The sequence below is a fragment of the Mobula hypostoma genome, chromosome 4, assembly GCF_963921235.1.
Source record: "Mobula hypostoma chromosome 4, sMobHyp1.1, whole genome shotgun sequence".
Lineage (NCBI taxonomy): Eukaryota > Metazoa > Chordata > Chondrichthyes > Myliobatiformes > Myliobatidae > Mobula > Mobula hypostoma.
Window position 1 is genome coordinate 26,493,782 of NC_086100.1, and position 26,973 is coordinate 26,520,754.

General features: G+C 41.7%; 1 protein-coding gene across 1 annotated transcript in view; it reads right to left on the reverse strand.

Annotated features, from left to right (window-relative positions):
• Positions 1 to 8,323: 8,323 nt before the first annotated feature.
• Positions 8,324 to 26,973, reverse strand: part of pid1 (phosphotyrosine interaction domain containing 1) — a 150,862-nt gene continuing 132,212 nt past the window's right edge. The window contains exon 3 of the mRNA XM_063045438.1: positions 8,324 to 10,484. Within this exon, the coding sequence (XP_062901508.1) occupies positions 10,011 to 10,484 (474 nt within the window). The 3' untranslated portion in view covers positions 8,324 to 10,010. The remainder of the gene's footprint in view (positions 10,485 to 26,973) is intronic.

Here is a 26,973-nt window from a genome sequence, read left to right on the forward strand (position 1 = left end):
TTAATATAGATGACAAACAACAACAGAGCCAGCAGTGAACCCTGTGGCACAACACTAGTCACAAGCCTTCAGTCAGAGAGGCAACCATCTCCTACCACTATCTGTCTTCTCCCACAAAGCCAAATTTGGATCAGAATCAGAATTACGTTTAATATCACTGGCATATGTCGTGCAATTTGTTAACTTTATGGCAGCAATACAATGAAATACATGACAAATTGATATAGAGATTAAAAACTGAATTAGAGGTAAGTATATATTGTACTCTGTGTCTATTAAATTGTTAAGTTAAAATAAGTGGTACAAACTAAAACAGAAATAAAAAAGTAGTGAGGTAGTGTTCATGGGTTCAATGCTCATTTAGAAATCGAATGGCAGAGGGGAAGAAGTTGTTTCTGACCTGCTGAGTCTGTGCCTTCAGGCTTCTGTACCTTCTTCCTGACAGTACAGGTATGAAGAGGGCATGTCCTAGGTGGTAGGGATCCTTAATGATGGACAGTAACTTACTAAGGCTCCGCTCCTTGAAGATGCCTTGGATACTCTGGAGGCTAGCACCCATGATGGGACTGATTCATTGTACACGTTTCTGCAACATACTGTGATCTTGTGCAGTAGCCCCCGCCCCGCTCCCCTCCCACACCGGGTGGTGATGCAGCCAGCTGGAATGCTCTTCCATGGTACATTTGTAGAAGTTGAATCTAATTGTTGAATCCAATTTACTACATCATCCCGAATGCCAAGTGTCTGAACCTTCTGGACCAACCTCCCATGAGGGACTTTGTCAAAATCCTTGCTAAGGGCCACGTAGACAATGTCCACTGCCTTTCTTTGTCAACTTTTCTGGTTGGAAAACTCTATAATGTTGCTTAGACATGACTTACCATGCATAAATAGGTCTGCGAGAGCAACATCATGCCTTCTTTTCGCCCTCCCAATATCCCTTTTCAGTGTTTTCATGTGGAAATATGTAAGAGCATGATTGTTGTAAACTAAGCTGTCCTGTTGTATTCTTATCTTTTGGTAAATCTAGGGTTAAATTGTTCCTGATTATTTTGAACGAGCACTGCGCATGAAAACTAACCTAAATCTCAGTCTATTATGTTCGCAGTGAAAAATGACTGAAACGAATCTGGCTTAATGTTTATAATATCGGAAGAACTTAATAGTGCTTTAGGTTTAATGAAATTCTATAGCAAATTTTTGTTTATAGTTATTTCCTCCAACAAAAGGCATTTCAGCTTTCATTGACTGAAAGGGTCTGTAGTTTGTTAATACTTAGTAATTTGGTGGTATGCTCTGCAAATGCCAAATTAAACTGGATGGAACTTAGAAGAGTATGGTTTGAGCATACCCTCACTTTGAGTTGAACCAAGCAGTTACACATATGGGTGCTGAACTCAGTTTCCCCTTGATCCTAATTTGCAAAGACATTGCTACAGAACGGGACTGAAAAGAATACGTCAGGCCAGATCATCATTTCCAGCTTTCTCCAGTTCCCGTGGCAGGTTGGTTAAGTTTGCAGATGAAACTCTGAATATTTTGTGCTACAGAAAGTTGGATTCTGGCTAGGAGCAGCTGCAGCGATGAATATCCTGTAACTGCCTAGAAATTCATCCCTGGTTGGTAGTAGCTGTGTGTTCCACTTTTTTGAAATTCAGTTCCTTTGTCAAAATTACAAAGTAAAACTTGCAACTGCTACTGCATTGGACAAGAACTGAATTTCCGGACCAATATGTGGTAGTCTTCCTACTTCATCTCAAAATACACCGCAAGTGTCAATCCTGCCAAGGCACAACTGAAATACTGGGCAAGGAATTGTTAATTAAATCGTGTCAAGACACAAGGCAGATGCTGGAACTGGAGTTGAGTCCATTGGCTAGAGGTGGGCCATCACTCTATAATAACAATTACATCATTATTATCTATGTCAGGCTGCTTTAGCTTTTAAAAATCCCACTACCTATGGAAATAAAACAAGTAAGAATACCATAATGACACAGCTAGTAGAACTTCTGACTCTTAAATCTAGTGACCTGGCTTCAATCCCGACCTCTGGTAATGTCTGTATGAGGTTACCATATTCTCCCTGTGAACCTGTGCTTTTCCTTTGGGTGCTCTGACTCCTTCTAAGATGTGTGGGTTGTTAGATTATTTTCCACTGTAAATTGCCCTGATGTGATGAGCGGTAGAATCCAAGGGAGTAGTTGAGGATATGTGGAGAATCAATTAGGATTAGTGTAAGTGGGTGCTTAATGGTTGGTTGAAGTAAAATGTATCACCATGGCTACAACCAATCACCAGAAAACAATGAAGATGATTGACAGCTAAAAGATTTTTCTTTGTACAATGACTCAAATCATTTGATCTGCAATTGTAGTTTGTGGAAAAATAAAAGACTATTCTAAAAAGTGTCTTCAATAAGTACTGGAAAAGACGAAGAGGAAATAAAATCATTCATACCTTTTACTTCCAATCTCACCAACATTAACATTTGATTCATCTCAAAATTTCACCATTACTGAAATCATAACTTTGAAATTGGTGGTACCTTTTTATGGAGGTTCTGATCTCTCGAAGGATCTGAATGAAATTAGATACCTTTTATCGTGAGAAGGAGAGCATCAAATAAGATTGGATAATTTTAACGAGCATAATGTAATCTACCTTTGCTGAGAACATAGCAAAGAGAACAGAACATAACGGTTCTTAGCTTTATTCAAGGGATGTATTAGTTACACAAGGAAAAGTATATTAAACAATCTTGAGGAAATTTAACTGTGTGATGTACTGAAGTTGTCCTTGGATTCAGATTAGAGGAAAAGAAAAACTTGTTCCTGTTTTGCTTTGCTTTTTGCTTGGTTCTTGCAGCAGCATCATTTGAAAACAGTAGATAGACCAAAGAGGTAAGCAGTTACCGCTAGAATCTTGGCTGAGATTAGATTAGTCTCAGCCAAAGCACAAAAAGACAGCATCAGGTCTGTTGAAAATTCATGAAGGCCACCTGTGTCTTCATTAAGTTTTTAACTGAGAGTTATATTTTAGAAACTGGATTGCAGCTGTTTTTGGTTAGCTAAGACATTGTTGCATTTAGAGTGCTAATGCCAATTTGGGACCACTGCAAAAATATTGTGAACTTGGCTAGAATCCAGTTGGAGACTGCATCGTGGCAATTTGTGCCCAGAATACAAATGCCAAAACAGGACTGTGAGGTTTCTGGTGGGACCACACTCAATAAATGGTAGCTTCTGATATTTGCTGTGCTGAAGCCAGGGCAAGGATTCAGCTCTTAGAGTACATTTCTCACAATGGTCCCACACAGCTACATATGTTCTGGCTGTGATGGAGGAGATGGAGAATGCATGAGGCAGGAACACAGCCGCCAGGTCTGGTAACCCCCACCTGATGGCATGAGCATCATTTTCTCGAACTCCGGGTAATTACTCTCCCCGTTTCCCAGCTCTCTCGTTTATCATTCCCCATTATGATTACCCTTTCATGCCTTCGCTTCTCCTGACCCTCCCTCATGACTTGCGCATCAATTTCCTCTCGTTTGCCATCTCCTTCTCTTGGTTCACTGGCCTTTTCTCTTCAGCCCTTTACTTCTTCCACGTTTTACCTCCCGGCTTCTCACATCATTCCCCATTCCCCCCCAAACTCCGCACACACCTACCCTCTCAGCTATCACTTGCCAGTTTGTACCTCTCACTCTCACCCCACCTTCTCATTCTGACTTTTGCCCCCTTCCTTTCCAGTCCCGATGAAGGGCCTCGACTATTTACTTAACTCCACAGATGCTGCCTGACCTGCTGAGTTCCTCCAGCCTGTTGTGTGTGTGTTGCTCACACTCACTCAAAGGGGCGTTCAAGGCTTGGTCAATGGAATGCATGTTAGGTGGGTGATCCTGTGTGCCTCGGCATCCTGAAGACACACCAGGCCTATAATAAAAAGAAATTGGCAAGGTATGGTGACAGTCCTTCATGCTTATCAAAGAAACTCAGCATCAAGTGGCTTCTATTTATTCTCAGGGAAAAGACATACAATATGACTGCCGGGCTCATTCACAGTAGATCTCTGTTTGGTGAACAAATTAATTGATTTGTTAGAAATATCACATATTTTATTGATGCTTTACCTAATATTTTGGGCTTTATACAACTTAACTCTCTATATAAAAAAAAGTAGGACATGACCCACCCAGCCAACACACTTTTCGTCCCTATTCCCTTGGGGAGAAGGCTCAGGAGCTTGAAGACTCGTACGGCCAGATTTGGGAACAGCTTCTTTCCAACTGTGATAAGACTGCTGAACGGATCCTGACCTGGATCTGAGCCGTACCCTCCAAATATCTGGACCTGCCTCTCGGGTTTTTTGCACTACCTTACTTTCCATTTTCTATTTTCTATTTATGATTTATAATTTAAACTTTTAATATTTACTATCGATTTGTACTCCAGGGAGTGGGAAGCACAGAATCAAATATCACTGTGATGATTGTACGCTCTAGTACCAATTGTTTGGCGACAATAAAGCATAAAGTATAAAGTGCAGAATGAAGGTGGGAGTGCTCAACATAACAAGCAGCATCTGCAGAGAGGGAAATGGAGTTAATACTGCAGGTCCATAACCAGGCCGATAATGTTACCTTGGTTTTCCTCTTTCCACAGATGCTGCCTCATCTGTTGAGCATCTCCAGCTTTTTGCAATTTTATATCATCCTCTCATCAGGGTGATGGTTGTTACTGGGTTGGGTGGAAGAAGGTTCCTTGGGAACAGGGAAACATTTCCTGCAGATGTTGGAAATCCAAAGCAACACACATAAAATGCTGGAAGAACTCAGCAAGTCAGGCAGCATCTAGGAAAATAAATAACCAGTTGACGTTTCAGGCCGAGACCCTTCTTTAGGACTGAGGAGGAAGGAGGGAAGATGCCAGAATAAAAAGCTGGGTTTAGGGGAAGGATGCAATCTGGAAGGTGATAGGTGAAGCCAGGTGGGTGGGAATGGTAAAGGGCTAGAGAAGAAGGAATCTGATAGGAGAGACAAATGGACCATAGGAGAAAGGGAAGGAGGAGAGAACCCAGGGGAAAGTAATAAGCAGGTGAGAAGAGTTAAAAGGTCAGGGTGGGAAACTGAGGAATGGCGGATAGGAATTTGTTTACCAGAAGGAGAAATCGATATTTATGCCATCAGGCTGGAGGCTGCTCAGACAGAATATAATGTGTTACTCCTCCACCCTGAGGGTGGCCTCACCTTGACACAGGAGGAGGCCATGGACTGACACATTCTCACTGACTTTTCACTTCTTCTCACCTGCCTATTACTTCCCCCTTTGTATGTTGTCTTAGATTTAACGGCCTGTTTCTACATTGTCCCGCAGGTGCAAGTTGATACTTGGTTTCTTTGAGGCTTCTCTTGTTAAACTAATCTTTGAACAATATATTCAGCCTTTGCTTTATTATATTTTTAGGTATTTGTTTATTTTGTGACAATATCCTAAGCAAGGACATTTTTGATAAATCCATTCTTAATTAGTTAAGGAAGCCAGATCTACCTGCTGTCTTGCAATCATTTTACTTTGCCTAATGTTAGACAGTCTAGATAAAGAATATGTTGCTTCTAAGCATATTCATGAAAACTTCTCTCCGTTTTTTTGTACTAAAATCATTAGGTAAAATAGTAAAAGGGAAAACATCTTTGCTGTTTTTCATCCCATTCATATCTTAACATTACCCTGCATTTTTGAAAGTACATGGCAAATTAACTCCAGCCAGGTGTAAAGGCCTAGATAGATAAAATGGAGGGGACGTTTCCTATAGTGGAGGAGTCTAGGACCAGCAAGCACAGCTTCAGAATACAAGCATGTCCTTTTAGAACAGAGATGAGAAGGAATTTCTTTTGCCAGATAGTGATGAATCTGTGAAATTCATTGTCACAGATGGCCGTGGAGGCCTAGTTATTGGGTATATCTAAAATGGAGTTTGATAGATTCTTGATTAGTAAGGGCATCAAAGTTTATGGGGAGAAGGCCGGAGAATGAGGCTGAGAGGGATAATAAATCAGCCACGATGGAAAGATGGATCAGACTCAATTGGCTGAATAGCCTAAATCTGCTCCTATGTCTTATGGTAAACTTAGAAATATCCTTTTGTTCCCACAATAGTGTTTGCCAAAGGGTAACCTCTGGTCCTGATTTCAGAGCTCAGCAGAACTGGGGCAAACACTACAGCAGAGTTTTTACATGCTTTCCCAATATTAAGCCCTAATTTATTTTTTGGTGTCAAAGTCTGAGCACACCATGTAAGTACGATAAACAGATTTGTGGATGACACCCAGATTGAGGGTGTAGTGGACAGCGAGAACAACTTGCAGCGGTATCTGAACCAGCTGGAAAAATAGGCTGAAAATGTTAGATGGAATTTAATTCAGACAAGTGTGAGGTGTTGCATTTTTGGGTTGGTCTTATATGGTGAGTGGTAGGGCACTAAGGAATGTGGTAGACCAGAGGGATCTGGGAATACAGGTCCATAATCCACTGAAAGTGGTGTCGCAGGGAGATATGGTTAGCATTTGGCACATTGCCTTCATAAATAAATGTATTGAGTACAGGAGTTGGGGGGCGTTATGTTGAAGTTGTATAAGACTTTGGTGGGGCCTAATTTGGAGTATTGTGTCCAGTTTTGGTCACTTGTCTACAGGAAAGATGTAAGTAAGATTGAAAGAGTGCAGAGAAAATGTAAAAAGATGTTGCTGGGACCTGAGAACCTGAGTTATGGGGAAAAGTTGAACAGATTAGGACTTCTACTACAGCTAGAGGTCATGGGTTAAGGGTGAAACGTGAAACGTTTAAGGGGAACATGAGGGGTAACTTCCTCACTGAGGGTGGCGAGAGTGTGAAATGAGCTGCCAGCACAAATGGTGGATGCAGGGTTGATTTCAACATTTAAGAGAAATTTGGATTGGTGCATTGATGAGAGGGGCATGGAGGATTATAGTCCAGGTGCAGCTCAATGGAATTAGGTAGATTAACAGACCAGGTGGATTGATACGCCTGTTTCTGTGCTGTAGATTTTTATGACTCTCTGACCCCGTGTGTGGCATTTTTTTTAATATGGTGATACCATAAAGATATTACAATATCAGATATCCATCAGTAGTGGCTAGTTGTTGCGAGTTATGCTTATGGATGCACCAATAACAAATCAGGGGTTCCCGACCTTTTTTTATGGCATCACAACCGAGGGCTCTGGTGGATCCCAGGTGGTAACACCTGAACTAGTGGGTACAGCATGAAGGTGATTGCAAAAGAAACAAAACTAACTTAAGTTAATATTTATTACACAGTGAACACTTGCGATCTGGAATGCACAACTGAGAAATAACAGAGACAAACTCAATTCAAATCTGAACTGATTCCACAATCTAGGGGCTCACTTCCGAGGACTCTACAACTCATTTTCTCAGTATTATCTATCTATCTATCTATTTGTTTGCACAGTTTGTCTTCTTCTACATATTGGTTGTTGACAGTCTTTTGTGTGTAGTTTCTCATTGAGTCCATTGTATTTCTCCATTCTCCCACAAGAAAATGAATCTCAAGGTGATATATGGTGACATACATGTACTCTGATAATAAATTTACTTTGAACTTTGAACAGTAGCATTCAAAATGGAACTGGAAAGAATTTGTAGGGCTAGGAGAGAGGATGGGTGAGTGTGACTAATTAGATTAGATCTGACGTCACAGAAATGTGGAGTGGGTAGGATGAACAGCCTCCCTCATTTCTGTAGCCATTCTGTGAATTCTAATCCTCAGGCTTCCACTGTACTGTCATCTCACTGCAAGCATTCCTGATGACTGCCCTTTCAACTGTTTCTGAGACTCTTTGTAGGGATCAATACTGACTGCCAGCTGCTATACCACCTCTTGCCTCCATCCGAACCACCTGACTTCCTCCCATCTCTAGTGTTAGAGTCATTCCTAGGAGGAAACTGGGAGTCCCAAGGGGATTTGGAAATTTAAATCTCCTATGGTTGTGCTTCAGACACTGATATTATTAGTACTTTTACTGTCTTTGTTCACTCCCTTTGATGGGCTATATGGTCTAATTCTGCTCCTATAGCTTATAGTCTTAAAACAGGCCCCGATTTTCGAAATGTTTACACAACATCTCAAAAATATATTTCAGATTTCCTATGTGAAAATGGTTAAGAGATTCAAGAGATTCAAAAAACTTTTATTGTCATTCTAACCGTACATCAGCTCTGCAGGGCAGAATGAGACAGCGTTTCTCATGGTTTAGGATGGTTCAATTAGGGACAAAAATGCTGCCGGCACCCAGGACAGTTACAAAATTAGTTAATCTCCCAATAATAAAATAATGACCCTCTTTCCAATCCTCAGCACGTAACAATTTATTTTGTAACTTCACAAATGCAGGTAACATTGAACTTCCAAAAAACAGTCACACACTGAAGTAATCTCAATTGACATGCTGCAGTGACAGAGAGCTGCCATTAAATAACAAGTCACTTTATTGTTTAAAAAAGGACTATTCACGTGAGCACAGATTCATTAGACAGTTGTTGATTGGGAAACCATTCTTCTGCTTATTGATTTAGTACGTTACAAGATGGTTCACCATCTTAGTGCAAAAAATGGCTTTTTTCGCTAGCAACCATTCATCGCCTTCATACATTGGAAAGTTAGCCTTCTAGCATCCATCTTAATGAAAATGGAAAAGCTCTAACCAGCTTGGGAACTCAGTTTTTGGCTTACAGTCAATCCATGATGCAAAGGCAAGGTAGATAAATGGAAAACTAAACTATTTGCTTTATAAAATTCTTAAATCTCTCACAGCTGACACAGTCACTCCCAGTAATGGAAGAACAAAGTAACTCTGGGTAAGAAGAGAAGCTTGGCATCCGAAGTGGTCATTTACATTACTTGGCGCATTCTGTGAAGAACGCAAAGGGAACACAATGAGGTGAAGGGCAGTATCAAGATAATAGGATTAAAACTATGGAGACTTGCAAATATAAGCCTCCTATAACTCTTTCGATCGGTGAGTTAAGCAATGCGATTGGCCTAGATGAATGTAATTAAAGAAAATAACCTGTGCTGAGCAGGGAGGGACAGAAATGTGAACAGATTCTTGCAGAGGATCTTTTGGGAACAATCTCCATTTCTCTTAAAAATATTTGAAATAAAACAAAAATACTTAAAATGAAACAAGTTTGGAGTCCATTTAAACGGTAGTGCTGGCTAGAGATTTTTTAATGCCTCATTTATTCCTCTGATTTTGAGAAACAACTGCAGATCAGAGGTCTCCATGTGACAAACCTCTGAATTTACAATCAAATATTTCCATATGATCTTCACAGTTGATAATACACCACAATTTTTAAAGATTTTAAACATTACATTTTAATACTTACATTTTGAAATATATTTTATAAAAATGGAATATATCTTTACATATATTGTAGCTTATATGTTGGTAGAAATATATGAAGATAGATCAATGTATTTCTTTTTAATCACTTTTACGCGTAAGTCTTGCTGATTCTGATTTCAATCTTTATGAAAAATTTCTGTTCCTTTTCTCTTAACTGTTTTGACTTAATGATAATCCCTCTGTAGTTAAACTTCAGTTTAATACTTGGCTGTAGCAACAAAGTTAACTGTTCTGTTAGTTTTGTGAATTTTGTTAGGTAAATTAGCAAAGAACTAACATCAGCAGATGTGTCGAACACCCATAGGGAGTCAGAGCTTTCTACTCGCAATCAGAGCAGAGCAGTTGTTTTAAATTTCAATGCAACTATTTAATTATGCATACTCTTTAAAATTTTTTTTCTCATTATGTATTGTCACTTGGCTAATTTGGCAAGCTAACCAACCAAGGGTTCATTGGCGTTTCATCCTCAATTAGGTTTCGACTATTTATTTCTTTCAAATGGCTCTCATCATCAGGCCAGACTTCAACGTTGATCCCCAATTAATCAATTACCCTTTTCAGCCATCATCTGATGCTGCAGACTCTGCTTCCTCAGAAGAACTGCTGTTCTGGATTTTCCCATCATTCTTCATGCTGGTGAAGGTCTTCTTGAAGGCCTCCATCATGGCATGTGCTAGTTTTTTGGCTTCGAGCTTACTCCCGCATTCAACCGCATGGCAATCTATCTGATAGGACAAATCATCATTGATCTCCCTATAAAGCCAAGCGAAGATGTTGGTGCTGACATCATGATCTGCTGTGCAATAGGCAATGCGTGCCACCTGGAAAGTATCCATCTGCACTGCTGCCTCCCTCTTTGAATCCAAATGGTGGAGACGGACTTGGAATGGGCGGATCTCTAAAATGGCATTGGCTGATGATATGTCTTCTTGATCCAATGTGTGTTTCTCCCACAACTCAACAACTGACTTTTCGGTGCATCCTGACGTAAACTGTGTCCCCTTCATGACCACTTTTCCTAAGTACCTAACCTGTGAATGAAACAAAAATCCAATCATTAGAGCAACAAGGAGCAGTCGGGTGATGAGATGTGGATAAGAAACACAAATAAAGCATTTTCAATGATAATAATTATCAGCAACTGATCAAAAGATAAAGCATGACATTCACAAGCTCAGGAGTCAAAGTTTCAAAGGTTCATTTTATTATCAAAGTATGAACACAGAATACAATTCTGAGATTCATCTTCTCCAGATAGCCATGTAATACAGAACAACCATGAAAGTTGTTGAATGAAAAGACATCAACCCCTTCCTGCACAAAAAAGAAAAAGAAACACAACTCATAAACCCCAAAGCACCCCCCCAACCCCTCCCTTGAACAAAAAGCAAGTAAACTGTCAATGGGTCCATGTATTATCATTGTTCAGGTATGTGTTCTTTCTGATCTCAGTAACATGCAGTTTTTTTTATGAATAGGTCACAAAGGAGACAAAAATAGGGGAACCACTGAAGAATTGTTGTCATTTCTAAGCAGGCCTCAATTTAGGTTGCCAGCCTGTTAGCAACAGTGAAGACCCTACAACTGTTAATGAATATTGGAAACTATTGCACAGACCTGATTGAAGATGACACCCACATGGTAAGAGCCTCAAACAATGCATGAAAATACCAAAAAGGTATTTTAGGCAGCTTTTGGGCAGCAAGACAGATAAAATTTCTCTCCCTGCATCTTGCAATTCATTCTTCAAAAATATACCTGTCATTTGCCAGATCTCTGTGCACCATTCTCTCCTTTAATTCTTTGGCAAATACTGTTTTACATAGAAACATAGAAAATAGGTGCAGGAGTAGGCCATTCGGCCCTTCGAGCCTGCACCGCCATTTATTATGATCATGGCTGATCATCCAACTCAGAACCCAGCCTTCCCTCCATACCCCCTGACCCCTGTAGCCACAAGGGCCATATCTAACTTCCTTTTAAACATAGCTAATGAACTGGCCTCAACAGTTTGCTGTGGCAGAGAATTCCACAGATTCACCACTCTCTGTGTGAAGAAGTTTTTCCTAACCTCGGTCCTAAAAGGCTTCCCCTCTATCCTCAAACTGTGACCCCTCGTTCTAGACCTCCCCAACATCGGGAACAATCTTCCCGCATCTAGCCTGTCCAATCCCTTTAGGATCTTATACGTTTCAATCAGATCCCCCCTCAATCTTCTAAATTCCAACGAGTACAAGCCCAGTTCATCCAGTCTTTCTTCATATGAAAGACCTGCCATCCCAGGAATCAATCTGGTGAACCTTCTTTGTACTCCCTCTATGGCAAAGATGTCTTTCCTCAGATTAGGGGACCAAAACTGCACACAATACTCCAGGTGTGGTCTCACCAAGGCCTTGTACAACTGCAGTAGTACCTCCCTGCTCCTGTACTCGAATCCTCTCGCTATAAATGCCAGCATACCGTTCGCCTTTTTCACCGCCTGCTGTACCTGCATGCCCACTTTCAATGACTGGTGTATAATGACACCCAGGTCTCGTTGCACCTCCCCTTTTCCTAATCGGCCACCATTCAGATAATAATCTGTTTTCCTATTTTTGCCACCAAAGTGGATAACTTCACATTTATCCACATTAAATTGCATCTGCCATGAGTTTGCCCACTCACCCAACCTATCCAAGTCACCCTGCATCCTCTTAGCATCCTCCTCACTGCTAACACTGCCACCCAGCTTTGTGTCATCCGCAAACTTGGAGATGCTGCATTTAATTCCCTCATCCAAGTCATTAATATATATTGTAAACAACTGGGGTCCCAGCACTGAGCCTTGCGGTACCCCACAATCTGCTTAGGCAAATTTCCCCATCCCTCTATATGTTATTAGCAACCTATACTTTTTCAGCTGGACAGTTTGTTACAAATATTTACTTGTTTATTATTATTATTTTCTTTTTTCTTATGTTTGCACACTTTGCCTTCTTCTACACATTGGCTTCTTGTCAGTCTTTGTGGGTAGTTTTTCATTGATTCTATTGTATTTCTCTGTTCTACTGTGAATGCCTGCAAGAAAATGAATCTCAGGATAGTATATGGTGACACATACGTACTTTGATAATAAATTTACTTTGAACTTTGAATGTTGAAGGCCATCAAACTGGGCCACACGTCTACACTGGATGGGCAATACCATACTTGTCTTCATTGCTTATCTAATGAGCATTTTCAAATGAAAATTGACACTGAAGTCTCTGTATGTATAGATATCAATGTCTGACCTACATCCTCATTCCTGCATGATCTTTTACAAGCGGGGCTATTCCTTTGATGGACTTAACTTTACCAACAATCATGATCCAATGTTGCAGTACAGAGATATGCAACTTCCTGACTTCCTTTCCAACATATATTAGACTGGTTTGACTTTCATGAGGGGACACTATACATTCAGTGGCCATTTTATTAGGTACCTAATTAAGTGGCCACTGAGTGTATGATGGTGGCCTTCTGCTGCTGTTGTCCATCCACTTCAATGTTCGACATGCTGTGCGCGCTCTTCTGCACGCCACTGCTGTTACGCATGGTTACTTGAGTTACTGTCACCTTCCCGTCTGCTGTGTGTGAAAATCCCGGGAGGACAGCAGTTTCTGACACAATCATCCTGTCTGGCACCAACAATCATTTCACGGTCAAAGTCACTCAGATCACATTTCTTCCCCATTCTGATGTTTGGTCTGGGCAACAACTGAACCTCTTGACCATGTCTGCATGCTTTTTATGCATTGAGTTGCTGCCACATGATTAGATACTTTTATTTATGTGCAGGTGTACAGGTGTACCTAATAAAGTGGCCACCGAGTGTGTCGTATTCAATCTAGATGATTTTCCCCCTCTACTTGGAGAACTAAGGTAACTGATGTTATGTGATAGTGCCTGGTTGAAATCGCCCAATTCAGCGCCGAGACTAAACTGGTTAGAGCATTTATATTTCACATATTTTCAATGCCACATCACTTACCTATGGACCCATCACAGGAGGAATAAACATTACACTTCTAAAAACACAGGAATAAAATTGCAATTTTGGTAATGGCTAACAGATGTTAAAGCTATTTGTCTCCTACTAAAAAACACTTGGCAAGCAAATACATATTATATCTGGTTGCTGTACAAGCATTCAACTTCATTTAGACTTAAGGATAGTTCTGACATACTGTATACAGATGCCTGTTGCCTTTTTTCTGAACTTTACATCAACAAACTAGACCAAACAGATTATTCTTTCAGCTCTTCACTAGACACCAGACACCAATACTTATTAATTTTATTCAAAATTCTGAATGCCTGAGATTTTTGAAATTTTCAATCTCAGAAATGGTTTAAATACTTGCGTCATATCCACTTGTAGCTCTCGATGATAGCAACCATTTGGAATTTAAAATTTTCCTTCCACTGCTCAAGTTAGTTCATTGAATCATTCACTGTCCCACTGTCCATCATTACATTCTATTTTTTTTTTAAATTCTGAGTTATACAAAACACAATTTAAGTATTTTATTTATAGGAATGAATCAGATGGGTCTAACTTAGTAAATCTAACCATGTTCAACATTCTTATGAATGAAAAACTTTAAATTCTTTTTTCTGAATATCTGGATATAAGTTCAGCAATATGTAGGGAGTGAAGGGAACAAACCTTGCATGGTGTCTGGTACTACTTGGTGACAACACCAACGAAATACAAATGTAACTAAGGCTCTGAGGCACAGAAAAGGTGGTTCTGTGCAGAATTAATATTTCAGGCAAACTACATTCACTTTATGCACTCTTGAAAATGAATTGTATACCAACCATGCTCCTCTGCATAGTTTGCTACAGGCATGCCTCTGGAGTGTTAAATGTTTCAGGCAGTACTCCAATCATAGCACAACGTTTGCCTTGTCCCTTTACCACACACTACTAGTGAATGTTCTTGTCATTTGCAACATCTGCGAATTTTTATGAATCTATCACATTTTGGCCATGAGCTGTGGATTGCACATCACTTCAACTGAATTCTTAAAAGGTTAAGGAATACGTCCCCTATGTCAGAATATCATTCCAGGGAAAATTCAATTGCAAAAAATCCTATTGTTCAGCTCTCTACCTAATTCCAGTTTTTAAGGTAATCAATGCTTGCAGATCAACTGTTTCATACAACAGTACACCTTGCTGATTTTAATTAAACATAATTGATTTTATACACTAGTTACTGGGATGCAGCAGTAGAGGGTTATTAGCATTAGAATGATCCAACTATTGAAATAAATAATTGTTATATAGGACAGAGAGATTCACTAATTAAACTGTTAAACCAATCTATAATTTCCTTGTCCATTTGTTTAGAGACCTACACAGTCTAAAAGATAAAAGGAATTATTGTTATCATCAAAGTGGCTCTTTCTAAGATTTGTCTTTCAATTGACAGATCCATTTCCAGACATTGCCCTATTAGCTTAGCAAGTTCTGGTCTCTTTATTCTTCCAAGTCTTTTCTCTTTATGCCTCCAAATCTCCTGGTTGCCTTTGTTACTCTGAATATGATTTCAGCACCAAGATAAATCAGTTCAGCTCTAACTGATATTCCCATGGGCTGTTAAACTCCTCCCTGCCTGTGCTTCTACTCTAATCTGTCTTTCCAACCTGATAAACACTGTGATTTAAGGCCAACACATTAATGGTAATGGGATATAGATTTGGAGTGCCAGATTTAATCCATACAGCTGCCTGATCACCAGAACTTCTGCTGACAAATCTGCATTCAGATATAAAACCCATGACATTAGGATAACCTAACATCTTTTACCAATAAATATCTTAATTTAACTAACTCAGTTTCAACGTTAACCTTAGAATTACCTCAGATGACTGTTGATGACCTAGTCCACATACAATAAGAGTGTAGGCTGTGCTCTGGAATAACATGGGTGAGTTGTTCCTTGCCCACTGTCTCTCCCACATACAATATTGTTGATCAGCAGTGAGGTGCACACTGATGCCTTAGAAGGATGCACAGTTCTAGTCAGATTCAAAAATAGACTGCAGGAAAACATACAGCTAATCTGTGAATGATAAGGACTGTGATAAATTCATCCATCCTGTACTAGTTCAGGTTCAGATTCCATTTATTTATCACACATACATTGAAACATATGGTGAAATGCATTATTTGTGTCAACAGCCAGCACACCCAAGGTTATGCTGGGGGCAGCTTGCAAGTGTTGGCACACATTCCAGCACCAACAAAGTATGCCCGCAAGCAGCATCAACAACAACAAAAAAAGGTAACAATGGGAAAGCAAGCCCTTTTCCCATCTTCCCGTACACACACTCATGCAGACAGGCCTCTAACCCCAGGACAGGCTGCCTCTGGGCCCCCAGTTCTTGACCCTGGCCCTGCGAACTTGCAGACATCAAGCCTCCAACTGGACTTCACCCCAGTGTGTCAAACAGGAGTTTGACCTTTGGGCCTTGATGCCCAGATCCGCATGGACCTCTGACACTGGTGACTTGGTGGGTCATCGGCCCTCGTGTCTCCCACCTGTACCAGTGCTCACCGCCCATATGGACCTCTGATGTGGGACAATGACTCGCCAATCTGGGGAAATTGCTGGTCTCCTCAGTGCCTGCTAACCCAACTTTCAAATTCACTGACGTTTCACCATGGAGCACTCTGACCTGGTCTTGAACTCCTACCTGGACTTCTCTTTGTGCCCCTGACCTCTGTCTCCTCCTCATCCCTGTCCTTAAACCCTGACCTGACTCCTAACTCCCCGTGCTGTCCTTCTGATTTGATGTGCCTTCTGACAGTGCAACATTTCCTCAGCACAACATGAATGTTGGTCCGAAAGGAGTCTAAACCCGTGGACTACACACTCAGGGATGGGAGTGCTGTCAGACACCCATTGGTCCTTTCACCACTAACTTAAACATGCTTGTTTGGGTAATTTAATGAATCCCAACATATTGAGTACAAAACATTTAAAGCTAGTTCCTCCAGTTACATCTGACATCAGTGGGATTAATCAAAAATATTTAAATTAACTAATAGAAAGGGACAACATCCAAAATTATGATAATAATCTTATTTTTTTTTGGATAGGGCTGACATATAAAGAAAGGACGATAGACAACTGAACTTTCTTTTTAAAAAGACCCTGTTAGTGACACTCTTCTATGTTAATTTTGTTGTTTTTACAATGAATCGTACAAAATGGAACCTTGACACGTGTGACACTTCGGCAGTTTCTGCCTTGTCCATAGTTCTCCCAAGTTTTATCCTTTAAGCACTTCCATATGCTATTGTACATATGCTCACAATTACAAGCTGTGTAAAAGTTACTTCTGGAACACATTTAGTTTTCTAGCCATGAAATAAAAGTGGGAAGTATGTGAGATATTTTCTGTGCAGTGGTTGCATTAATAATTCCTTGCTGAGCTTACTGCCACTGAGGCCACCATTTCCTTGAGAAGTAGTTCGCCACATTTCTTTTTGACACAATGAACCAAACCGAGCTGAACTCAGCTCACTTTTGTTACCCACCCGAACTTACCCTGATGCGGAGAGTCAGACAAGTTGACTGCCAGTGCTGGGAGTTGGGTGGCAAGGTGTAACAAGGCCAACCCAGTGATTAGGCCTCAGTTAGTGTACCCTCAACATCAGTGATGTCCTGATACGCTTTGACAGGTGACAAGACTGTAGGGTGCAGCCACACTTCAGGGTAAATATCTCCCTCAATGTTGCCAAAACAAAGGAGCTGGTTGTGGACTACAGGAGGAATGAAGACAGGCTAACCCCATTGACATCAATGGATTTGGGTTTGAGAGGGTGAACAGTTTTAAGTTCCTCGGCATAAAGATCACATGGTCTGTACATACCAGCTGTGTGGTCAAAAAGGAACAACAGCACCTCTTTCATCTCAGACGGTTGAAGAAATTTGGTATGGCCCCCCAGATTCTAAGAATTTTCTACAGGGGCACGACTGAGAGCATCCTGACTGGCTGCATCACTGCCTGGTATGGTAACTGTACTTCCTTCAGTCACAGGACTCTGCAGAGAGTGGTGCAGACTGCCCAGCGCATCTGTAGATGTGAACTTCCCACTATTCAGGACATTTACAAAGACAGGTATGTAAAAAGGGCCCGAAGGATCATTGGGGACCCGAGTCACCCCAACCGCAAACTGTTCCAGCTGCCACCATCGGGAAATGGTACTGCAGCATAAAAGCCAAGACCAGCGGGCTCCAGGACAGCTTATTTCACCAGGCCATCAGACTGATAAATTTATGCTGACACAACTGTATTTCTATGTTATAGTGACTACCCTGTTGTACATAAATTATAAATTACTATAATTGCACATTGCACATTTGAACGGGGACATAACGTAAAGATTTTTACTCCTCATGTATATGAAGGATGTAAGTAATAAAGTCAATTCAATTCAATCAGTAATAAGAGTTTGGTAGGGAAAGGAAGGGGGCAGAAACCAGAATGAGAAGGTAGATGGGGGGGGGAAGGGGAAGGAGTGCAAGCTGGCAGGTGATAGATAAGACCAGGTGAAGGAGAAGGTGGGAGGTGGGTGAGTGGAGAAGGAGGGAATGAAGTAAGATGCTTGGAGGTGATAGCTGGAAGGGTAAACAACTGAAGAAGAAGGAATCTAATAGGAGAGGACAGTGGACCATGAAAGAAAGGGAAAGAGGAGGGATACCAGAGGGAGGTGAGAAGGAATGACAGGGGGAATATAATGGGGGATGGTAAAAGAAATAAGGGGAATGGAAGAACTTACTAGGACTTAAAGAAATCGATGGTCTGGCCATCAGGTTGAAGGCTACCTGGATGGAATGTGAGGTGTTGCTCTTCCCACCTGAGTTTGGCCTCATCGTGGCAGTAGTGGAGGCCATGGACTGACATGTTGGAATAGGAATGGGAAGTCGAATTGAAACAGGCGGCACCAGGAGATCCTGCCTCTCACGGCAGGCGGAGCAAAGGAGTTTGCTGAAGCTGTCTCCCAATCATTGGGTCTCACTCTTGTAGAGGAAACTGCATCTTTTCATCAAAGGTCAGTCAAAGCAGAAATGTTGAATAGTTTTGAGCCAGAGCTAAGTACTTGATGAGGAAGCATGGTGGAAGGTTATAGGATGCGGGCAGAAATATGGAGCAGAGGTTGCAACCATATTAGTCATGAATTTATTGAATGCCAGAGAGGGCTCAAGGGTGTGAATGAACTACTTCTGCTTTTAATTAATCTGTTGATGTTTCACAGCACTTTCAGACCAGAAACAGACCATTTGTACCATGAGAACTGTGCCACTTATGTGTTGTCTTATCCTACAAAATCAGACACGAGAGCTGTTGAAGCACCAAGAGGATCCTCGGGACAGAGAACCTGCCAGACCACCCAGGTCTGCTTACAATTGATTTAAGAGCCTACTATGTAGTAATTCTAAATCCCAGTTAATCAGGCTGGCAAGCAATCCAAATGGCAGAGCAACAAGGTCAAGAAAATAAATACTGTCCCACTGGCATAATACAACATTGAGAAAAAAACTCCAGTTGGCTTACAGTGCTTCCAATCCATCAATGAATCTACGTGCCTGATTGACAGGATAATATCTGACCAAAGTCACTCATTCACAAAGTTGAATCAGATTTCCCAATTAGTCAACTGTCAGCTCTCATTACAGTAAGTAGATATGGCATCATCTTTAGGATATTTATCAGGTACGTTTAATCCTCTTAGGGCTCTTCCAATTATTCCTTTCTATTCCCAATGAACCCATCTCGACAGTCACAGTATCACTTTGTGATGACGACTGTCCCAAGTGCTATCTTTGACATGCTGCAATAACAGAGGCACTACAGGAGGAATGGAGACACGCTAGCCCCTATTGATATCAATGGATCTGGGGTTGAGAGGGTAGACAGCTTTAAGTTCCTTAGCATAAACATCACCGAGGATCTTATATGCCACACCAGCTGTATGGTGAAAAAGACATAACAGTGCCCCTTTCACCTCAGATGGTTGAAGAAGTTTGGTATGGACCCCCAAATCCTAAGAACTTTCTATAGGGGCACAATTGAGAGCATCCTGACTGGCTGCATCACTACCTAGTATGGGAACTGTACCTCTCTCAATCGCAGGACTCAGCAGAGTATGGTGTGGACAGCCCAGCGCAGATGTAGATGTGAACTTCCCACTATTCAGGACATTTACAAAGACAGGTGTGTAAAAAGGGCCTGAAGGATCATTGGGGACCTGAGTCACCCCAACCACAAACTGTTCCAGCTGCCACCATCTGGGAAACAGTACCGCAGCATAAAAGCCAGGACGAACAGGCTCCGGGACAGCTTCTTCCATCAGGCCAACAGACTGATTAATTCATGCTGATACAATTATAGTTGTATGTTATATTGACTGTTCTGTTGTGCATACTATTTATTATAAATTACTATAAATTACACGTTGCACATTTAGACGGAGATGTAACATAAAGATTTTTACTCTTCATGTATGTGAAGGATGTAAGTAATAAAGTCAATTCAAATTCAGATTGTAAATAATCAAGTTTAAAAGTGTTTGAACAAATAGTGCTTTCTGAGCTTTCATGTTTCCCATTGCAAGACTGAAAAATGTTCTTTCAGACTTCCTTCAGCTGGAAATGTCACTCCTGTGTTCTTGTACCTGGCTTCACATTAAAGGTGAGTATGATTCATTCAGTATGTTTTGTCTCGGTAGCTTGTCTGCATTCTGAAATATGGTTATCTCACCACTACTGAAACTCAGCATGGAGAGAGATCCTTCACAGAGTTACCCCAAGTAAGTTCTGGGTGAATTCTAGAGGCTGAAGGTCTGCCAACAGTTCATTGTGTCATCTCCTCTGGTTCCTGAAACAGCAAGTAAAGGCCTAGATGGAGTGGGTGTTCCCAATAGAGGGAGAGTCTAGGACCAGAGTGTCCTCATTATAGGAAGAATGTAGAAGCTCTAGAGAGGGTGCAGAGGAGATTTACCAGGAAGCTGCCTGGATTAGAGAGTGTGTTTTCTCTTTGGCCTTTTCTCTTTGTAGTGAAGGAGGATGAGAGGTAAATTGGTAAAGATGTATAAGAAGAGAAGAGGGATTGACAGAGTGGAGGGATGGTGCCTTTTTCTCAGGACGGAAATAGCTAATACAAGGAGGCATAACTTTAAGGTGATTGGAGGAAAATATGGTGGTTGTGTGGGGGGGGGGGAATGGGATGTCAGAGCTAAGTTTTTTACCACAGAGAGAGTTGTGGATTACGCTGCCAGTGGTCATGGTAGAGGCAGATACATTAGGTACATTTGAGATAGATAGGCACATGGATGAAAGAAAAATAAAGGTCGATGTGGGAGGGGAGTGTTGTTGATCTTGGAGTGGATTAAAAGGTCATGGGCCAAAGGGCCTGTACTGTGCTTTACTGTTCTACGTCTGATGTTAAATACACTGGCAGAATAAGCAAACCACTGTCAACATAATCAGGCCAAAGTCTCCAGCACTGTGGCCTTGATTACACTCATATAGACACATACCGTACACTAGGCTCCCAGAACAGACACTCTGCTCTAGCTCCATCATGGCAAAGGATTTGTGGGCAGAGGGAGGAAGTTATTCAAGGATGATCTCAAAGTGTCTGATGAGAGAAGTGTAACATCTCCCTGACACACGGGAATCTCTGGTCAGTAATGTTCAAAGTGGAGAAGGAGCACCAGGCTGACATTGAGACCCCCATGCTCATCTATTGGGTGCACTCAAAGGTCCAGCATAACCTGTGGATGATGCACACCACCTCACAAACCATCAACCTGTCAATTATCACCAAACCATCTGCCCCCTCAACTACCTCCTGCCCCATCGGCGGCAGAGTCCGCAGGCCCCTCATTGGTCTCAACAGTGACCTCAGAATCCATGAAACCAGAGTGGAAGCAAGTCCTCCTGGACCCTGAGAGAATTCCAAAGGACAAGAGCAACTTTGATAAGATGGATGTAAAGATGATCCTCACCTTGTAATGGAATCCAAAATCCAAAATTAGCCACCAGAAATCCAATGAAGGTTCATCAGAAACTTTATAAGGTGAAGTATTGACTATAATATGGAAGTTGCCATTCAGTGAAGTAGTTCAGGCAGTTCGTCTACAAGGTGATGACATGTGGGAGAAAGGGACAGAAACAGAGGAAAGAAATATAAGAATATGTGGAGGGAAAACAGGCAAAAAGAAAGGACAATAAATGGCAGGATACTGAGAAATGCAAAGGAACGGAGGGATTTTGAAGGGCACAGCTACAGATTCCAGAAGGAAGCAGAGCAGATTGAAACTGTGGTGAGATCTATAAAGAATAGTTCCCTTTATTGTCCAAGTGATTGAATACAAAAACAGTGGGTTATATTAGTATAGTATATCACAGCAGTCAAGCCATTGTTGGAGAGCGGTATACAGTGCAATCATTACACCACAGGCACCATATTAGGACGTGACAGCAGCACCATCCTACACTTGTGGGTTAAGATGACACTGTTGAAGTTCAGCAACTGCAGGCTGGTGGCCAATGAAACAGAGAAAGCAACTAAGTACCGAGCTACTCGCACTTTTTCTGGTAAACCATCACTGCAAACAGTTGGCCTGTGGATTCCCTGTCGGAGTTGTGTGACCTGGCATTTTTGTGGTGTGGGCTGAGGTCTCGGAGAGACAGGATGCTTGTGGCATGTCTGGGCTGAAGTTGCTGGAGCAGACTTGGAGGCAATTCGATGTGGCAGAGCCGAGGCGAGGCGAAGTCGTGGAAATATCTGGGGTTTGATTGATTTAAGAGCTGAGCTGGATGGTCTTCTTCTGTTTTTAACGGATTCCATTCGTTTTGCGGCTGCCCTGTAAGGCGACAAATCTCATGGTTCTATAAAGTATACATACTATGATAATAAATGTACTTTGAACTTTAAAGAGAATACAGATTCAGATAATTTATTTATCACACCTGCATCGAAACATACGATGTTGCTTGTGTTAACAACCAACACATCCTAAGAGTATACGGGGGTCGACACAAGTGGTGCCACATAGCACGCCCTCAATGTTCAGCAGAGCAACACAGTCAACAACCACAACAGCAACAACACAATAATAGCAACAAAACAACAACAGCAAAACAAGCCTCTTTTTCTCCCTCCCTCCCATCCACCCACTCAAGGAGGTGATTCATAACAACGTGGCCTGATCTGTTTCACGAAATAATTGGCTTGGCTAGAGTATTTTCTTTGAAACTAAGAAGACCAAAGGGAGAGATTTTACTGAGGTACACAAAACAAGTTTCATGGCACATGCTGGTGATAATAAACCTGATTCTGAAACAATACGAGGCCTAGATTACATGAACGTAACAGGTTCAGTTCTCCGAACAGAGGTTAGTAAGTAGAGGACTTAAGGTAAAAAGTTTAGAGAAGTGTTTTTCAACCAAAAGGTGGTAGGGATATGAAACTTATTCCACAAAAAGTTGGGTTCAGAAGCCTAATCTATTTATAAGATTTAGTTTGAGCACATGAGATGTTAGTCATTTGAAACCAACAGATGTCAAGGGAACCAAATTGCAGAAGCAGATGATTCACATTTGCTACAATTATGTGCATGCAACAGGGGGGAACTTCTATTCTGGCGTGCGGTACCCTAGAAATATAGAAACCAGGAGCTCTGAGATGGGATTTTGGTGGGATACTCTATTTTTGCCATCATTATCACAATGGGTTGAATGGTCCCCCCAAGCCATAAATTTATGTGACTCAGTGCTACCCTGAAAGATCCAGATGGAGGAAGCTTATCTGGAGTAGAAACTCAGGCAGAGATCAGTTGAGTGGAATGTTTGTATGTTTTCTATAAATCACGGACATTTACAACACTTCACTCATCCAGGCTGCTGTCCTCACAAGCTTCAAATCAGCCACCAATATCCCTGTGCCAAAGAACTCTACAGCTTCACTACTAAACGATTACTGCCTAGTGGTACTGACACCAATCATCATGAAGTGCTTCGAACGGCTAGTAATGACATACATCAAAAAAATTCATTCCTGCCAAATCGGACACTCAGCAATATGCTTACAGATAGAACCACTCTACGACAGGCACCTGAGTATCTTTCCTGAACCTGGCCCTGACACACTTCGAAACAAGGACATTTATGGATTTCATTTTGGCATATTGTTCCACGGACCTTGGTGCAAAATCTCCCACTCCTCGGTCTAATAGCAAGGTGGCTTCAGTGAAGCACAGTGATATTCTGCGGGCTATGTACGATACTAGATATACTTCTTTTGAATTACTCTCACTGCAATCTGCAGCATTTAATTTCCCTTTAATCAATGCATTTTAAATCAACTTAATGACCTATGGATTTCACGATCTTCTGAAGGAATCGGTGGCTGATGTGCAAGCAGCTTTCAGGAGGGTGAACCTATGGGTAGCCTCCAACCTGATGGCATGAACATTGACTTCTCAGACTTCCGCTAATGCCCCACCTCCCCCGTACCCCATCTCGTACCCCATCTGCTAATTATTTATATACACACATTCTTTTTCTCCCTCTGTCCCCCTCACTATACCCCTTGCCCATCCTCTGGTTTTTTTCCCCCCTCCCCCTTCTCTTTCTCCCTGGGCCTCCTGTCCCATGATCCTCTCATATCCCTTTTGCCAATCACCTGTCCAGCTCTTGGCTCCATCCCTCCCCCTCCTGTTTTCTCCTATCATTTTGGATCTCCCCCTCCCCCTCCCACTTTCAAATCTCTTACTAGCTCTTCTTTCAGTTAGTCCTGATGAAGTGTCTCGGCCCGAAAAGTCGACTGTACCTCTTCCTATAGATGCTGCCTGTCTGCTGTGTTCACCAGCAACTTTTATCTGTGTTGCTATGAAAAGCATCCTGGCCAAGTGCCAAACGCTTGCTGATGAACTTACTGGAGTGTTCACTGAGATCTTCAGCCTCTCACTTTGGCAATCTGAGGTATTGACCTGCTTCAAGCAAGCTTCAATTTTTCCGGTGTCTAAGAAGAACATGGTCACCTGCCTTAAAGACTATCATCCAGTAGCACTTACACCTACAGTGATGAAGTGTTTTGAGAGGTTGGTGATGAAACACCTGCCTGAGAAGCAACTTGGATCTGCTCCAATTTGCCTACCAGAGCAACAGGTCCACAGCGGATATCATCTTATTGGCTCTACACTCAACCCTGGAACATCTGGGCAGCAAAGCTACATACATCAGGATGCCCTTTGTCGACTGCAGCTTAGCAGTATCATCTTCCCCTCAAAAATAATTAATAAGCTTCAAGAGTTTGGCCTCGATACCTCCTTGTGCAGATGGATCCTGGATTTCCTCACTTGCAGACCCCGTCAGTTCAGATTTCCTCCATGATCTCCATCAGCACAGGAGCACTACAAGGTTGTGTGTTTGATCCCTGCTCTACACTTATTACTGTGAGGCTCAGGGCTGGTCCAATGCCATACTCAAGTTTGCTGATGACACCACTGTGGTTAGCTGAATCGAAGGTGGGGTTGAATCAGTATATAGGAGGGAGATTGAAAATATAACAGGGTGATACAATAACAACAACCTCTTAATGTCAGTAAGACCAAGGAGCTGATTATTGATTTCAGGAGGAGGAAACTAGAGGTCCATGAGCTGGTCCCCATCGGAGGAGCAGAGGTGGAAGGGTCAGCAACTTTAAGTTCCTTGGCGTTATTACTTTGGAGGACTTGTCCTGGGCCCAGCACACAAAGGCAATTATGGAGAAAGCACAGCAGCAAGAGATGGTGAAGATTTAGCATGACATCTACAATTTTGGCAAACTTCTATAGATGTGTAGTGCAGAGTATATTGACTCACAGCTGGGTATGGAAACATCAAAGTACTTGAATGGAAAATCCTACAAAAAGTATTGGATATGGCTAAGTCCCTCACGGGTAAAGCCCTTCCTGTCACTGAGCACATCTACAGGAAGCACTGTCACAGGAAATCAGCATCCATCATCAGGGACTCCACCTCCCAGGACATGCCCTCTTCTTACTGTTGCCATCAGGAAGAAGATACAGGAGCCTCAGAACTCGCACCCTTAGGTTCAGAAACTGTTATAATCCCTCAACCATCAGACTTTTGAACCAAAGGGGATAAATTCACTCACCCCCTCATTGGAATGTTCCTGCAAACTATACACTCATTTCTCGAAATGTATTGCTTATTTATTTTTTATTATTATTTCTCTCTTTTTGTATTTGCACAGTCTTTCGCACACTGGTTGAACACTAAAATTGATGCCGTCTTATATTGATTCTATTAAGGTTATTATTCTATTGTGTTGGTGCGTGGCCAAGTGGTTAAGGCGTTCGTATAGTGATCTGAAGGTCACTAGTTCGAGCCTTGGATGAGGCAGTGTGTTATGTCCTTGAGCAAGGGTCTTACCACACATTGCTCTGCGACGACACTGGTGCCAAGCTGTATGGGTCCTAATGCCCTTCCCTTGGACAACATCGGTGGTGTGGAGAGGGGAGACTTGCAGCATGGGCAACTGTTGGTCTTTCATACAACCTTGCCCAGGCCTGCGCCCTGGAAACCTTCCAAGGTGCAAATCCATGGTCTCATGAGACTAACGGATGCCTAAATATTATTATGGATTTATAGAGTGTACCTGCAAGAAAATGAATCTCAGGCTTGTATATAATGACATGTATTTGATAATAAACTTACTTTGAACTTCAAAATTTACTTTGAAATTTAAATATACCTCCGTGCAACTGGGTGTTGGGCTTCCTAACCAAAAGACCTCAGGTAGTCAGGATGCACAACTTCCCCATCACCCTCAGCATGGGTGACCCCAGGGCAGTGTGCTGTGCCCATTGCTGTACACTCTGCTCACATGTGACTGCACGGCCAAACACCCGAGTATTCACATTGTCAAGTTCACCAATGACACGACAGTGACAGGGCTCACCATCAACAATGATGAGACAGTCTACAGAAAGGAATTGGAAGAGCTTGAGGCCTAATTCCAGGCAAATATACTCTTCTTCAATGTCAACAAGACAAATGAGATTGTTACTGAAGTTAGGAGGACCCGCCCAACTCTCACACTTCTTTACATTGGAGAACAGCGGTGGAAACTGTGAGCAGCTCAGACTCTTGAGAGTGTACATCACACCCATGGTCTCAGAACAGATTCTGTTCAATCAGGAAAGCTCACCAATGCCTCTGCTTTCTGAGGAGATTAAAGAGAGGTGGACCGTGCATATCTGTCCTCACGTCCTTCTTGTGTACTGGAAATGACATTAAATAATCTTGAAATTATTTGTTCAGGAGATGAGTCTTTTTTAACTGTGTCTTTTTTTTAACACAGCTGGATTGAAAAGCTTGGTGAAACAGGTCAAATTAATGACCTGTAACAAATCTGATTGGCTGATTCAGTAAATCTTTGACTGAGAAAAGAAACACACACACAC